The sequence below is a fragment of the Aspergillus caelatus genome (assembly GCF_009193585.1).
Source record: "Aspergillus caelatus strain CBS 763.97 unplaced genomic scaffold BDV27scaffold_56, whole genome shotgun sequence".
NCBI classification, from domain to species: Eukaryota; Fungi; Ascomycota; class Eurotiomycetes; order Eurotiales; family Aspergillaceae; genus Aspergillus; species Aspergillus caelatus.
This window is the reverse complement of record NW_022475319.1, coordinates 36,798-51,425: the sequence shown is the minus strand read 5'-3', so window position 1 is coordinate 51,425 and position 14,628 is coordinate 36,798. Positions and strand designations below refer to the sequence as shown.

The following is a 14,628-nucleotide window of genomic DNA, read 5'->3' as shown; positions in this document are numbered from 1 at the left end:
AGGAACAAAATTGGAAAACCCATGAGACTATAATTCGTCACTTCTGGGCTAGAATTGGGTCTTTGAATGGGGCTAGTCGATCAAGTAATAACGCTATTATCTAGTTTGGCTGTTGGGACTAGGCAATTATTTCTGTGAGGTTTGTGAACCGCAAATTACTTCGGATAGTCGACCATTGGCGCATAAGGAATGGGTTTGAGAGTGGACACAATTGGGGGGCAAGAGAGAAGATGATGGAAGGAGAAGAACACGACGACTTGAACCTGCGATCGGGTCTTTTCCCCTCGGTTTTAGAGTCTAGTACGTTACGGGCGACGACTGCGGGCCGTGATTGGTGACGAGTCTGCAGGTGATTCTCCGACAGAGTTCAAGTTATCAGATAAAAAATCTCCCACGCCCAAACCCCCATCTTATTCGCAACGAACATTTGAGTTCAATCCCATACTAGTAATTGAAACCCCACGACAGGTCTGTCTTTCTGCATCTGTCCGATTCCATTGCATAATGGTTATTATGTTGAACTGTAATGGATCGCCACTGTTATCATCAAGTATCAAACCTTTTATTATGATGATGCGCATACTTGACTCGGACCTCCACAACCCGATTTTTTATCTTTATTTGCATAGAGATTCTTTTTTCGTACTCCGTACCATTCCGCCTCTCCTTCTCTAACCAGAAGAAGGCCTCTTTGAGGACGATACCCTCGGCTACTAACGCAGCTTTAGGAGCCACACCACTACTAATGAACCTTGCCCCACTGGTCTGGACAAGACGCCCAATAGTCGGTTCGTGCCGTGCTTCTGCATCAGAAAATTCACACTGCCTGAAACCCACTTGGAGTGGTCGATCATTTCCTACATGGATGGGCGGGAAACAACGAGATGACAGAAAAAAAAAAAAAAAGAAAGAAGAAAAATTTATCAATCTAACTGATATCCACCGAGGCAATAGTAACCCAAGAGACCGCCCCCCTTCACTCCCCTGCCAAGTGGAGATCATGCCCCTCGTAAGTTCGTAACCTCTGGCTCTCCCAACCATTTCGCTTTTTGACTACTCCGCTTTTTGCAGAGCGAAGCCTTTGGGTCTGCCGCTGTTGTCCATGGCGTCAATTAATGATTAGTCCCAGTCTTGAACCTGGGCGCCGCAACCGGAGCCGTTGTAATGCTAAAATCCCCTCGCCTCTAGCGTGTCTATTGTGGGCATGGGTCATGGTGTTTTAGCTAAATTCTTTTTTTTCCCCTTCTTCTTGGTTCCTCCTCCTCTGTTCCTTCTTTGACCCTTCCTGTTCGCTACCTGGTGTCACTTGTACGCGGTGCCTGGCCACTGATCTCGAGCATCGTCTTTTCCCCGGGGGATGCTTATTGGGGGTGTTTGTCTGAGTGAACCATTTCACTCTCCCGCCATTGCTGGCTGACCAATTGTGGGGAGTTTCGAGTTCTAACTCAAGAGACCAAGTGCACGCTGCATTGGATCTTTCACTTGGGTTTCTGCCTGGCTCCGTGAGTGTTCTTGGACCACAAGATTCTAAGACCGCACTGCCGACATTTATTGGAGAAAAACACGAGACAAACTGGTTCCCATCCCATTGAAATTGTGCTGGGCACGAGAGGGATTGATAGGATTTTGTATATCTTGATACCCCGCGGCAAAGACTGCCGCGTGTTCCATTTCTCTATTTCCCACTTGCGGGGGTTTCCTAAACACATATCACCATGTCACAGGCTGAGAATGTCGATAATGGACAGAAGAGTCCGAATGATACCAACAATGGCTTCGTACGTTGCTGTCCCGGTTATCTTGGCCATCTCCTGCAGGCTGGCCTTCTGGGAAACCCGGCGTATGCTGATATAGCTTTTGTACCAGATGCAAGCCGTAAAAAGACACATACCGACCAAGGAGGACCTTGGGAAGTGCTTTTCATACATCCAGCTGCTCTTTTCGCTCGATTACACAATGACAGATGTGTTTCTCATAATCTGTGGTACGATATTTGCGATTGCTGGCGGAGTTCCTTTCCCATTGCTCGGCATTGTCTTTGGTGATTTGATCAACGACCTCAACACCGTCACTTGCTCGGCGTCAGCGGACGCCACAACCGAGCTTTCGGACAGTGTGACCACGAAGGTGTTGTATGTGATATACATCACTATCGCGAATTTCTGTTTCATATACATCCACACGTCATGCTGGTGCACGGTAAGCGAACGGCTCGCGCGCCGTTATCGTAGGAGGTATTTCGAGAGTATAATCAAGCAGGAGGCAAACTTCATCGAGACTCTCCCCTCCGGTGACATTATCTCGCGCCTGGTCAGCGATGTTGAGGTAATTCAGTCGGGGACCTCGGAGAAGGTAGGTCTGGTTATAACTACTATTTCATACTTTGTGACCGCCTATATCGTGGCGTTCATCAAAGTGCCAAAAATCGCGGGAATGCTGATCTCGGTGGTTCCTTGCTTCATGGTCATGTCATTGCTTGGAGGCCATTATATCAAGAAGTATGCAGGCCGTATAACCGAAAACATTGGCTCAGCGACATCCATCGCCTCATCCAGCTTGTCGCACTTGACGCTAGTCCATGCGTTCAATGCCAACGATCGCCTGGAGGCGCGATTCGCCTCGTATCTCTCAGCGACTCACATGGACGCCTTGAAGAAAGCCTGCACGCATGCTGCGCAGCTTGGTTTCCTTTATTTCGTTGCTTACTCCGCAAACGCACTGGCTTTCTGGGAAGGCGCTCAGATGATCGCCCACTCCGTGGCCAATGAAAACTCAGGCGTATCTGTGGGTGCTGTGTATACAGTAATCTTTGTCCTCATCGATGCCTCTTTCATTCTGAGTCAGGTTGCGCCCTTTATCCATGTTTTTGCTTCCGCAGCTGGTGCTTCGCAAAGACTTCTGGCGGTCATCAACCGGAAGTCTGCTATTGATGGAACGTCGGACGAGGGTGACAAGTCGGCGGCTTTCGGCGAGGAGGATATCGAGTTTCACGATGTCCACTTCACGTACCCATCTCGTCCGGATGTTCCTGTGCTGCAGGGCATGAGCTTCGTCATCCCACCTAAGAAACATACTGCCATTGTTGGACCCTCTGGTGGTGGAAAGTCGACGGTTGTCTCTCTTTTGGAGAGATTTTATGATCCGAAATCCGGGTATGTGGCCATTGGTGGGACGAAGTTCCGAGATATCAATGTCCGCTACTTGCGTGGAAATATCGGTTTCGTTCAACAAGAACCATCTTTACTGGACCGCTCGATCCTTGAAAACATTGCATACGGCCTTGTTTCTTCGGCACATGCTAGGCATCAAGAACTGGCACCATTTATTATGGATGCCAGCCTACCGGAACTCGCGGAGAAAATTAGAGGTGGAGTGTCCGAGAAAGATGCCCTCTCTGCTTGTGACAGTCACGTAGCCGAGATTGTTGATCTGGTGAAAAAGGCCGCTGCTACATCCAACGCGTTGAATTTTATTGAAGGCCTGCCTCATGGACTCTCGACCAGTGTCGGGACGGCGGGAAATCAGCTGAGTGGAGGTCAGAAACAACGGATTGCACTGGCTCGCGCTTTGGTGCGAGAGCCAACCCTGCTAATCCTGGACGAAGCGACGGCCGCGCTTGATTCCACCAGTGAGCAACTGATACAGGCGGCGTTGGCTAAAGTATCCGAACATGTCACCACTGTGTCCATTGCACACCGGCTAGCGACTGCCAAAGATGCTCATAAGATTGTAGTGGTCCAGAGTGGCCGGGTTACCGAGGAAGGTTCCCACTCGGAACTTGTCGCGCATGGCGGCGTCTATGCAGATATGGTGCGTCTTCAGAACCTCGGGAAGCTGAATGCTGAAGATGCTGTGATTTCGGAAGATGCAATCAGCGATGCACCCCGCGGAAATTATTCCACTTCAGGAAGCGTTCAGGCCGTTGACGAGAAGGAAGGTGGTCTTGTTGGTACCGGCGGATCAGACGTCACGGAGGAGACAGTCGTAGCTGAGACGCCGCTTGGGTCCAAAGATGGCAGTGAGAAAGAAAAGAAAAAGAAGCGATCGGGATGGTTTACTACTAAGTACACTTTCTCTCTCATGCGACCGAACTTGCCATTGATCTTAATCGGGCTGGTCATGTCTTGCATTATCGGTGGTTCCTACTCCGCCGAAGCAATCGTTTTCGGTCATACTGTAGGAAGTTTGAACCCTTGCAATGGTGCGGATGCTATCAGCCACAATGGCAACCTTTACGGTTTGCTTTTCTTCATCCTTGCCCTCGTCGAACTCACTGCCAATGTCGTTGGTGGCGCTGTTTTCGGCTGGGCGGCCGATAAGATTTTATATCGCATCCGGGTACTTTCCCTGCGGTCTCTCCTAGGCCAGACACAGCAATGGCACGGTATGGATGATCGCACACCAGGAACACTAATCACCTATATCACTGGTGATGCCTCGGCTCTCAGTGGAATCACCGGCTCGACAATCGGTCTTCTTTTGGCCACCGCTGTGAACCTGGTGGCTGGTCTGGTGATCTCCTTTGCAATCGCTTGGAAAATCACGATCGTCTTGTTCCCAACTATTCCCGTGCTTTTGGTCGCCGGTATGATGAAGCTCCGGGTCCAGGCCAAGTTCGCTGAACGGCACCAAAAGGCTTTCGCTAAAGCCACGGCGATTACTGTGGAAGCCGTTGATAATATCCGTGCAGTATCTGCCTTCTCCCTGGAGAAGCAGTCGTATGAGGTGTTTGGCCGGGCGTTAATACAGCCTTACCGAAACACTATGAAAGCAATCGTCCATGGTAATGTTTGGCTAGCGTTAGCGTTCAGTATTAGTAACCTGGTCTATGCGCTTGCATACTGGTGGGGCTCGAAGCAGATCGCCGCTGGCCTCTATTCCCAGACTCAGTTCTTCATCGTTCTACCGGCTTTGCTCTTTAGTACCCAGTCTTGTGGCCAAATGTTTGCTTTGGCACCGGACATTTCTAAGGCTCGAGTTGCATCATCAAACATCGTCGAGCTACTCAATACTCGTTCCGCAGAGGAGGAACTCACCCCTGGATCATCCTATAGCTTCAAACCCTCTAGTAGCCTCCTCGAGGAGAAGGCGGCCATGCAGGATATTGAAGCTGTGGATGTTCCCCGTGGTCCACGCAAGCGGACGTCTGACAGTGCCATTGGGGCTCAACTTCGGGGGGTTCATTTCACCTATCCGAATCGACCAGAACGGCCCATCTTGAAGGGGCTCGATATCAATATCAGACCAGGGCAGTTTTGTGCATTGGTTGGTCCCAGTGGATCGGGAAAGTCCACAACCTTCTCCATGTTGGAGCGATTCTACCGGCCTACATCCGGATCGGTCATCATTGACGGCGTGGATGTCACGCGCCAGTTGGGGACAGAATTCCGTGACGACATCGCTCTGGTGCCTCAAGAGAACGTGCTTTTCGAAGGCACGGTGGCCTTCAACATCGGGCTCGGGGCTTGCCCCGGCCACGAACCAACCCAGGAGGAGATCGAGGAGGCCTGTCGCATGGCCAACATTCACGACGTGATCATGGGACTGCCTGAAGGATACCAGACCATGTGCAGCCAGGATGGGAAGCAATTTTCCGGTGGTCAACGCCAACGACTTTCTATTGCACGAGCATTGGTTCGGAAGCCACGTATGTTGTTGTTGGATGAATCGACAAGTGCGCTAGATGTTGAATCTGAGAAACGGATTCAGGAAGCGCTGGCTACTCTGGCTGGACGGACCACGATCGTCGCAATTGCTCACCGACTCAACACGATTCATCGTGCCGACCAGATCTTCTTGATTGAAGAGGGTCGGTGTGTGGAGCAGGGAACGCATCAGGAGTTGATCCAGCGGAGTGAGACATACCGAACGAGTGTGATCCACCAGTCGTTGGAGACTTGAGGTTGCCCCCAAATTTGAGTGTTGAAAAAAAAAAAATACACCAAATTACTATTTTTGGAATACAATTGCAGTTGAGGGAATGAAGGTATTTGCAGCATCGAAGGTGGGCAAAATTCCATATCTTTCTTCGCATTCGTACATACACTGCATTCTGGGTTGGATCCTTGGAACGGCCATTTGTCTAGTATTTTAATAATACCATTGTGGGTCTCGGCGTTAAGGATCAATAGAATAGGGTATATATAGCTATAGAAATCAGCATTATGATTGTCTGAGAGAATTGCATTTGATCTATTAGTTTCTTTGTCATGGTTCATCCATAGAAGTAGGTGAAAGCGAAAGCGAGAGAGAGAGAGAGCTTTGTAGGGTATGGGGAAGGGGCGTGACTTTTTTCTTGGGGCTCGAACGCGAGAATCCAGACCGTCTTTCCTCTCTCACTTCCCGTTTCCTCTTCCCTGTTCATTTCCACGCTTTTTCCCCATTGGGATCGCCTGTTTTCCCTTTCATTTCCTTTCTTCCTCTGTTTTACTCTTCACCATTAATATCTAATGACCTAATTGGCACATTGCAAGCGGCCTTCCCCCTGTTCCTGAGTGTTGCGCCAACAGCTGAGTTGGCTCCCGAGGGGTTCGTTTTTCCGCGTTCTGTCGCCGAAGTTTATCTGAAACAGTCGCTCACCGTTAGGTGTGTTTCATTTTCCTCTCTCTCACTTTTCTTGGTTTCGCAATCACCACAGTTTATTTCTCTCCGTTCCCTCCCCCCTGTTGTTTCCCTGTCTGAGCTTTGGTCTGCTTTGGTGTATATCTTCTTTCTTATCCCATTGGGATAGCTCGAAATTCCGTCGTTGAGATCTACAGTGTCCTTCTGCATGGGTAGTCCAGCCCTGTCCATTCCCCCCCCTCCCCTCTTCTCCCCTACCCCTGGTCCTGCGATCTGGGGTACTTCTTCCTCAACACCACCTTTGACCACCCACCCCCCAGTTTCGTCTGCGATGGACCTTGTCGATCTTGTCCTGATACTGACGTCGTCTCCTTTGCTTACTATAGGCTCGAGAGCTTTTAATTACTTTCTCTAGCGGAAATTGCACCCCGTCGTGTTTTATTTCCTCCCACCGGCTACTGCTACCTACCGCCCTCCCCTCCCTAGAGTTCCAGCATTTTCCTACCGTACGTCGCTACGTGACAACCTTGCTTTCGCTTAATATTGTGATTCTCTTTGCTGTCGGATGCAAGACTTGGTCTTACTACCTAACCCCTGTGTCGTGAAAGCGTTTGGTAGCAACACCGCGGGCGCGCCCCGAGCGTCGTCGTCGTCATTAACAATTTTCGTACCTTGGTGAACCTTTCGCAGTCCATATTATACTTCCTTACCCCTTCATCGGGCGTCACATAGCGGAAGAGGATGGAGTCTCCTGCGGTGTACCCAGAGTCTCCTATGGAACAGGACGACACGCCATTTCCCTGTAAGGGCTGTGGAGAGGTATGCGAGGCCAGTCGGTATTGAGATATGTGACGTATACTAATTTCGGTGCCTTCCACTAGATTTTGGAAGAGGGAAAGGCCTTCGAGCTGGGTAAGTTCGCACTTGAGGTAGCCATATCGGATTAGAAGCTGATAGTTAACAGCGGGCAATCGATGGCATATTGAATGTTTTTGCTGCAGTACCTGTGGCACGCTCCTCGACTCAGACGCCCACCTCCTCCTACTCGGTGACGGCTCACTGATATGTAGCAATTGCACGTACAGCTGCAGTTCTTGCGGGAACAAAATTGAAGACTTGGCCATCTTGACCGGAGAACAAGCATTTTGCGCGCAGTGCTTCCGATGCCGAAATTGTAAACGGAAGATCGAAAATTTGCGCTATGCACGGACGTCACAGGGTATCTTCTGCATGGACTGTCATGAATCTTTAATGCAACGGCGCAGAAAGAGAAACCGTGCAGCTGCGCCTACGAAGAAGCCAGCGCCCGGTGTGAAACTCGACAAATCGCTGCCTTCGCTACCCCCAGAGGAAGCCGATCACGCACGACACACAGACGACTTGGTACCGGATGCTTATGCAGAACTAGTCACAGAGGGGCCATCGCGAGGCGCAGTGCCTGCGCTGGACGCGGGAGGGATGCCGGGCTCTGGTACTCGTACGGCTGCCGATCAAGGTAACATTCCCTTAACAAAGCTGAGAGATACTTATTAACTGGGATCTGCCTTAGACAACTTAATCCTTCCTTCCAGCACTTATCGTAGTAATCGCCACTCGGTGGTACCACGCGAACCCGAAAATGATGCCGGAGAATTCCTTATTCCCCTTGCATTTGATCCTTCTGAAGAACAGCGGTCGCCTCAGCATTCTAAATCTCCCGGTTCCCTGCATCGATCCCCTAGAGAGGGAACAGAATCGGTGCCATCGGGTAGCTCATCACCGCACATCGCGTATCAAGAGAAGGGCCGCGAGCGTGTTGACGTTGACACCGCCCGCTGGCGGCAAGATGATACAAGCACCTACTCTCGCCCAACAACCAGTGATGACTCCAGAGTGCCGCCAGAACTTCCGAGACTTGCAAGATCAGGCTCTATTCAGAGTTCCCGGTCCGATTTGCCCTCTGGCCACAAGGAGACCAGCACGTTCTCCAACTCGAGCCCTGAGAGTATGAGGTCGTCAGCTACTCCTCACCGGGACATATTAACGGCAGATAGCTCTGTAGCCCCACCCATACGGCCATCGCATGAGCTTCGTCGCTTGCACGAGAATAGCGGGTCCTTGGACTCTGCGCGATCGTTCCTGTCCTCTGGTAGCATGCAACATCCTCCCAAGCGCGGGGATTCGTTGGAAAGCAAACTGCACATTACCAGGAAGGAGCCCGGCGTGTCCCCTCGCCCACAATCAATTGCCCCTGGTGAACCGTGGTTTGACAGAGCTAAGGGCTCACCTAAACTAGGTGAATCCCCTCGGGCTTCACGCAATGACACCAATTTGGAGCAGTCGAAGCCACCGCGCCCGAACTCAATCAACACCTTCCATCAGCCCGACCTACAGCGCCAGGTAGACCGCGCGGTGTCTCCATCGGTCTTACGGTACAGTGGCGGGGGCGACTTTTCTATGGATGAGGATATGGCCCGGCTTATGTCATCTGACGACCCTCTGTCGGCACAGAATAGCGAATCGTTCTTGCGTCGTGTCTCACATTCGGTACGCCATGGCCGCAGCTTCAGTGATAAAGGTTCTCGCTTGTCCAAGGATGCCAAATGGCCCAAGTCGCCGGTCAATGGGAGTGCTCCATTTCAAGACCTTGGAAGTCCCGCCCCAGAGAGCGGCGGGCCTGAAGAAGTGGCTTGGTTGCGGAGTGAGCTGCGCAAAGAGCGCCAGCGGGTCCTTGAGCGTGACCATAAGATTGTTGAAATGGAAGCTATGCTGAACGCTACTGCGGACGTGAAGCAAGTTAACACGGAGCTTAATGAGAAACGTTCTACCATGGTTGTGCTGGACGCTCGGAAGGAGATTGTCATGCGAGAGCTTTCGGTACTGACCGATCACCTCGAAGCTGAGAAGCGTGGTGGAGGCGGCACTCTGGACCTTGGTAAGCTCACGAATCAGGTATTGCGGGAGTTTGTCGAGTCAATCCAGAAATTGAAGGACTCCTTCACACCTCAGATCGAGGAACTGGTTCAGAAACGCAACGAGACTGCCGAAGAACTCGCAAACTTCAACCGTATGAAGGACAAGAGCTTCCAGGAATTTGAGCAGTTGTCCTCGAAGAATGCCCAGTTGGCTGAATTGAACAACCAGCTGGTGCACCAAATCCAGGAGCTCTATAAAGCTAATTCGTCAGAGGGCAACCGAGGTGCGAATGGTCTCGGGATTTATTCACATGGAAAAGAGAAGTCATTGTCTTCCATCGACGCGCTGAAGGCCGGCAGTAATGACTTGGCCCCATCGGTGTCGACAGCCAACATGTCCGAAGAGGCAGAGCCAGCCACCATTGTTCCCGGGCCCCAAGTTGTCAGCATTCGGAAGGGACAGCCTCGCAAGTTCAACTGGAAGAAGGGGGGCCAAAACGTCGCCAAGGGTGTCACCAAGGGTCTCAATCGTGCATTTGGTACGAGTGAGAGCGCCACAGAAGCTGTCCCTGGTCTGCCACGGTCCCAGACGCAGGACCCTAGCCGCCAAGGATTTGGATTCTTTGGAAACCAGCGGAATAAGCAGGCTGGTACAAGGATGCCAACGACTGACAGTGTTCCAGCTTTGGCCGAAGTGGCCCCAACAGGTATGTCTCATCGATTATCCTATCTGATTCGCGTTAACTAAGGGATTTCAGGCCTCTTTGGCACCGACTTGGAGCAGCGGATGGAACATGAAAAGAGTATCATTCCCGCCATCATCACTCGTTGCATTCAAGAGGTTGAACTACGAGGTATGCCTTTATTCCTGGCTTTGTCATGGTGCCAACTAACGTTCGCTCTAGGCATGGACATGGAAGGGATTTACCGCAAGTCAGGTGCCAGCTCGGCGATTCAGACTATCCGGGATGGGTTTGAGCGACAGCCGCAGGATTATGATATCTCGGATCCCGACCTTGATATTCATGCGGTGACATCGGCCTTAAAGCAATACTTCCGAAAGCTACCCAATCCATTGATTACATTTGATGTGTACGAAAAAATCATTGAAACCGGCGAGATCACTTCGCAACCTGAGCGGATCGAAACCCTGCAGAAGTGCCTTCTGGAACTGCCCAGAGTCCACCGCGATGTGCTCGAATTCCTTATGTTCCACTTGAAGCGTGTGGTTGAGCGTGAGAAGGAGAATTTGATGACCAGCCAGAATATTGCAGTTGTGTTTGCTCCGACCATCATGAGACCGCAGAGTTTGGCCCGTGAGATGACGGATGTGCAAAAGAAGAATGATGTGTTGAAGTTTTTGGTGGAAAATTGTCAGGAGGTGTTCATGGGTCTGCAATGATAGAATATCCCTCTCCTTGCAAGTCCGTTCAAAGCTTGGTCTGGCATCAGGCTTCGAGGCTTTTCTTTTTTGTTTTCCTTTCTTTCTTTTTGGACAATGTTCCTCGGTTTCTCTTCAGCCATTAGAATACCCCGAGACTCATCAGCTCGACCTATGTACATATATGCCGATTCCTGTCACCACTCCTGACATGTCATCCCTTCCCGAACCCCTCATGACCAGCGCCTCATGCTCAATACCCTTCATGTGTTTGCAGTATGCCTATGTAATTCTGTTTTCTTTTTACCCCGTTCATTCCGCAGGTTCGAAGTTAGTCCTTAGTTGCTGTCGGAGATGTTTTATGTGTGGATGCCTGGGTTGCCCGGCCTTTGCAGTGTCTGTGTCGACGTCAAACTTTTGTGTAATGCGGCTTCCACCTTTTGTGTGTGATGTATTAGTCTACCGCTTAGCAATGGGATGTTTTGTTGTCCCGGCATTCTCTAACGGATACCGCTTAGATGTTTGATCATGCTTGTGTTTTACATAACTGCTAAAACTATGGACCGCCCAGCCTCACCAATTCAAAACGTTTCATCCTCTATGCGCTGGACCCTTTGGATGATGCTGGGGCTCTGCTCGGCCGCAATATCGTCTGTTGTGTCATTTGCCCCGGCGGTAAATAGCAAATCCTCGACGATCCGTCTGGATGCTTCTTTCGCTGTGACACATCAGTCAGCCTGTGAGATTACACCGGACTAAGCGGACTTACCTGGAGTCTTCATTAACCTGCTCTGGGGAATATGGAACTGCATTGTTTTCGGCGGACTCGGCCCTAGATCCTCATCCTCGTCATTGTCGAAGTCGTCGTCGCTGTCCCACACCGGTCGGTTTGTGCCACCGCTCTTTACCGGTGTCAACACACTAATCCCAGGCTTTGGTGTAACACGCAAATGGCTACTTGTACGTCGCTTCCGGTTGGTACCGGGGGTTTTGAGAGGCGAAGAGAAAATTTCCGCATGAAGCTGGGGTGCTTCGGGTTCAGGACTGGAGATCGGAGAGTCATCATAGCCATATTTGGACGCGGAGGGTTTCGGTGTAATAGTGAACTTAGAGCGGCTTGCTCCATAATCCTTTCCGAGCGGGGTGGCTTGGACTCGATACGTCTTGTCCTGGAGGCGATGCAAGACCGGATCGGCAGGGCTCTTGCTCGCCGTAGAAAACTTTCCATGGGACACCGGAGGAACAAATGGCGACGAGGACATTAGCTCGTCGCGAGGGTTAAATGAATATCCCTGAGGACGGAAAGGTCTTCCGGGGGTAGTGGGGAGATCGTCCTCGTCGCCTTCAAAGGGCGCGTCGCCCTCGTCCATTTCCTTCTTCAGAGCCTCATACGGCGATGGCCGGGCGATAGACGATGTCACGGTCGTGTCGTTATCATCTGGTCGATCAAACACGGGCGGTCGGGGCGTACTGTGCGAGGACAGGCTCAGTGACGTCAGTTCCAGGTCGTCTGGACGGTGGTTGATATCTAGATGTTCGGATGAGGGTGTGTCGTATGTGCCAGTGTCCGTTAGCTTGCTCGGTGTGGCATCGGCTGTTGTGTCGTCTTCTGTTACACTTTGTTCTTGCAATGTGTCTTCGTTGGGTCGTTCCTCGTAGCCCGATAAGGAGACATTTGCGCTCGCCTCAAAGAATTGCTTCCAGAATTTGGCGCCTTCCCAGACATCGTGGGAATGTTCTGCATATTTCTCGACGAGCGGCAGGATACTAGTTGTAACGATCCGATGGGCCTGGCTGAAATTGTGGTCGATTTCTGGAAAAGTATTGGTTAATGATCTTCATTGACCGGGTGTCTTATCGTTGTTTACCTTGCAGGGTCAGGGTGATAGATTGTTCAAGCTTTTCCAATTCCTCGGTGAGCGTCAAGGGACGCTGGGACATGGATGATGGCCGAGACATATTCACTGTAGATAAGTGTTTATATGTATAGCAACGGGAATGGCGGTGGTAAACAGACCCTCAATCGAGACCAAGAACAATGTTGATGTCCGACGCGGAGGGGAAAAACAACGGAATGCCCAAAACGGACGGTAGGGCTTCCGGATAAGGGCTGTGTTGACGTCACGTGGCGGCCCGCGGGGTGCCGCGCATCTGATGACGCTCACATCGCCTTCCATTTACTTGGCTGCCTGACATGGTCGGTTAGAGGAGGGAAACGACACAATTTGACCACAGGAGGTCAAGATGCCAACACCGGTTGCGAAAGGTAAGTTTACATCTCCTTTTCTCTTTATCTATATCCTACAAGCTCGTTGGCCGGCTCAGCCGGGCGGTGTGCTTATCAGTAGATGGTTGATATGGGCCTCCTTGGTAGGAGCTAGGTAGCTAACGCTCTCTCACATCGGTAGGAATTATCATCACTGTTTCAGCACTCGTTGCTGCGGGTATTGCGGTTTATGAATCACCACAGTTTCGACAATGGGTCAACACCTCGCGGCGAAAGATTGCCGTCGCATTGCACAATCTCGGCGATGAGATTCACCCTCCAACCTCTGCCTCACCTATGAGGCAAGACATATCTATGACTGAGGAGCTGGGCCCGGAAGCTGAAGAGCGTAGGCGGATAGCAAGGGAAGAACTCCAACGACGGCGTTCCGTGCTTGAAGAACACCGGAAAAGAAGAGAAAGTGCCCCCGCGGGATCTTTCGATGCGCTTGTTGATGACGATGGCCGTTTGCTTCGAACCGAGAGTCCAAATCCTTCTGGAGGACTGGGTAACTCTACCGCTGTGGAAGTGGCACCATCACAGGCTATTCAGCGCGGTAAAAATAATGGTCCTCAGACCCCTATGGCCGAGACGCAGACCACTGGCGCTGCTCTTACGAGGCAGAACCTGCAAGTGGCAATACCAGCAGCCGCAGCCGCAGGTGCAGCGTCTGCAGCGCTTATTGACTACACACCCACTTCCAAGACCTCAGGTATGGACTTCTCAACGTCTACGCTGAATCGTACCGAGGAGGTCGAGCGGCCGCTTTCACGATCGTCGAGTCATACAGAGGGTTATTCTGAAGTACTTTTTGCTCATCCGGGTCCTTCGACGAATGAAACCGGCCGTGATTTGAGATCGCCCTTTTCCGATCTGTCGGACTTAGATTCTACTGGCGCCGAACACCACGAACGACCGTCTACACCGTCGACGGCTGGTAGTTTCAGTCAAATTTATGAGTCTGCTGCGGATGAATGGTCAGATGGCACATTGAGTGACCATGGACGGTCGACACAAGGAGTCGCCACCCCAGCCAGCTGGTCAGAGATCGGTAGCGTAGTCAGCAATGAGGACCTGCAAAATCGCTTGTAGGCATGTGGGAAATTTGTATAGAATAATTCACTTCTTGGATGGGATTGCTCGGAGGATGGCGCGGTATGGACGGGACAGGTGTCTCGGAGTTCTTTCGATTTTTACTGATTATGCTGCGGTTTCACATGGTTTTGTAGAATTTAAATTTAAATTTAGTCCAAGCTTCTGAACAACGCTCTAGTTTAGTTGCAGTTCAAAACCAATCTAAGGTGCTTGGCGATTATTAATGATTTAATAGCCGGATCGATCGTAGTCTGGTTAGTATGGGGAAAGCAAAATGAGCCTCGGCTCTTTCTCGGTTGCTGCTGGTAAAGGTCACCCTCGCTCTCCTCCTTTCTTCTATATTACAACTCTTTTGTCCCTCCACAATCCCTCTACTTTCTCTCACCGGAGTTAATCATAACTTGGTAAGTGATGCTGTGTTATCCCAATAC

At 51.0% G+C, this 14,628-nt stretch overlaps 4 protein-coding genes across 4 annotated transcripts; 3 read left to right on the top strand and 1 right to left on the bottom strand.

Annotated features, from left to right (window-relative positions):
• Window positions 1–1,715: 1,715 nt before the first annotated feature.
• On the top strand, window positions 1,716–5,901 carry BDV27DRAFT_156210 (ABC transporter ATP-binding protein; the record flags this gene model as incomplete). The annotated part of the gene is made up of 2 exons (XM_032072284.1): window positions 1,716–1,778; window positions 1,867–5,901. The coding sequence occupies 2 exons, from the start codon at window positions 1,716–1,718 to the stop codon at window positions 5,899–5,901; spliced, it is 4,098 nt and encodes a 1,365-aa protein (XP_031929211.1).
• Window positions 5,902–7,302: 1,401 nt separating this feature from the next.
• On the top strand, window positions 7,303–10,857 carry BDV27DRAFT_143850 (putative Rho GTPase activator Rga; the record flags this gene model as incomplete). Its single annotated transcript, XM_032070168.1, has 5 exons — window positions 7,303–7,397; window positions 7,563–8,056; window positions 8,111–10,162; window positions 10,214–10,309; window positions 10,361–10,857. The coding sequence occupies 5 exons, from the start codon at window positions 7,303–7,305 to the stop codon at window positions 10,855–10,857; spliced, it is 3,234 nt and encodes a 1,077-aa protein (XP_031929210.1).
• A 532-nt stretch (window positions 10,858–11,389) lies between these two features.
• BDV27DRAFT_95363 (DASH complex subunit ASK1) lies at window positions 11,390–12,956 on the bottom strand. The gene is made up of 3 exons (XM_032078035.1): window positions 12,705–12,956; window positions 11,606–12,649; window positions 11,390–11,554 (listed from the first exon to the last, which is right to left on the bottom strand). The coding sequence occupies exons 1-3, from the start codon at window positions 12,793–12,795 to the stop codon at window positions 11,418–11,420; spliced, it is 1,272 nt and encodes a 423-aa protein (XP_031929209.1). The 5' UTR covers window positions 12,796–12,956; the 3' UTR covers window positions 11,390–11,417.
• Window positions 12,957–13,037: 81 nt separating this feature from the next.
• On the top strand, window positions 13,038–14,415 carry BDV27DRAFT_125742 (uncharacterized protein). The gene is made up of 2 exons (XM_032066399.1): window positions 13,038–13,102; window positions 13,245–14,415. Exons 1-2 carry the CDS (start codon window positions 13,081–13,083, stop codon window positions 14,192–14,194), a joined length of 972 nt encoding a protein of 323 aa, XP_031929208.1. The 5' UTR covers window positions 13,038–13,080; the 3' UTR covers window positions 14,195–14,415.
• The last annotated feature ends 213 nt before the right edge of the window (window positions 14,416–14,628 follow it).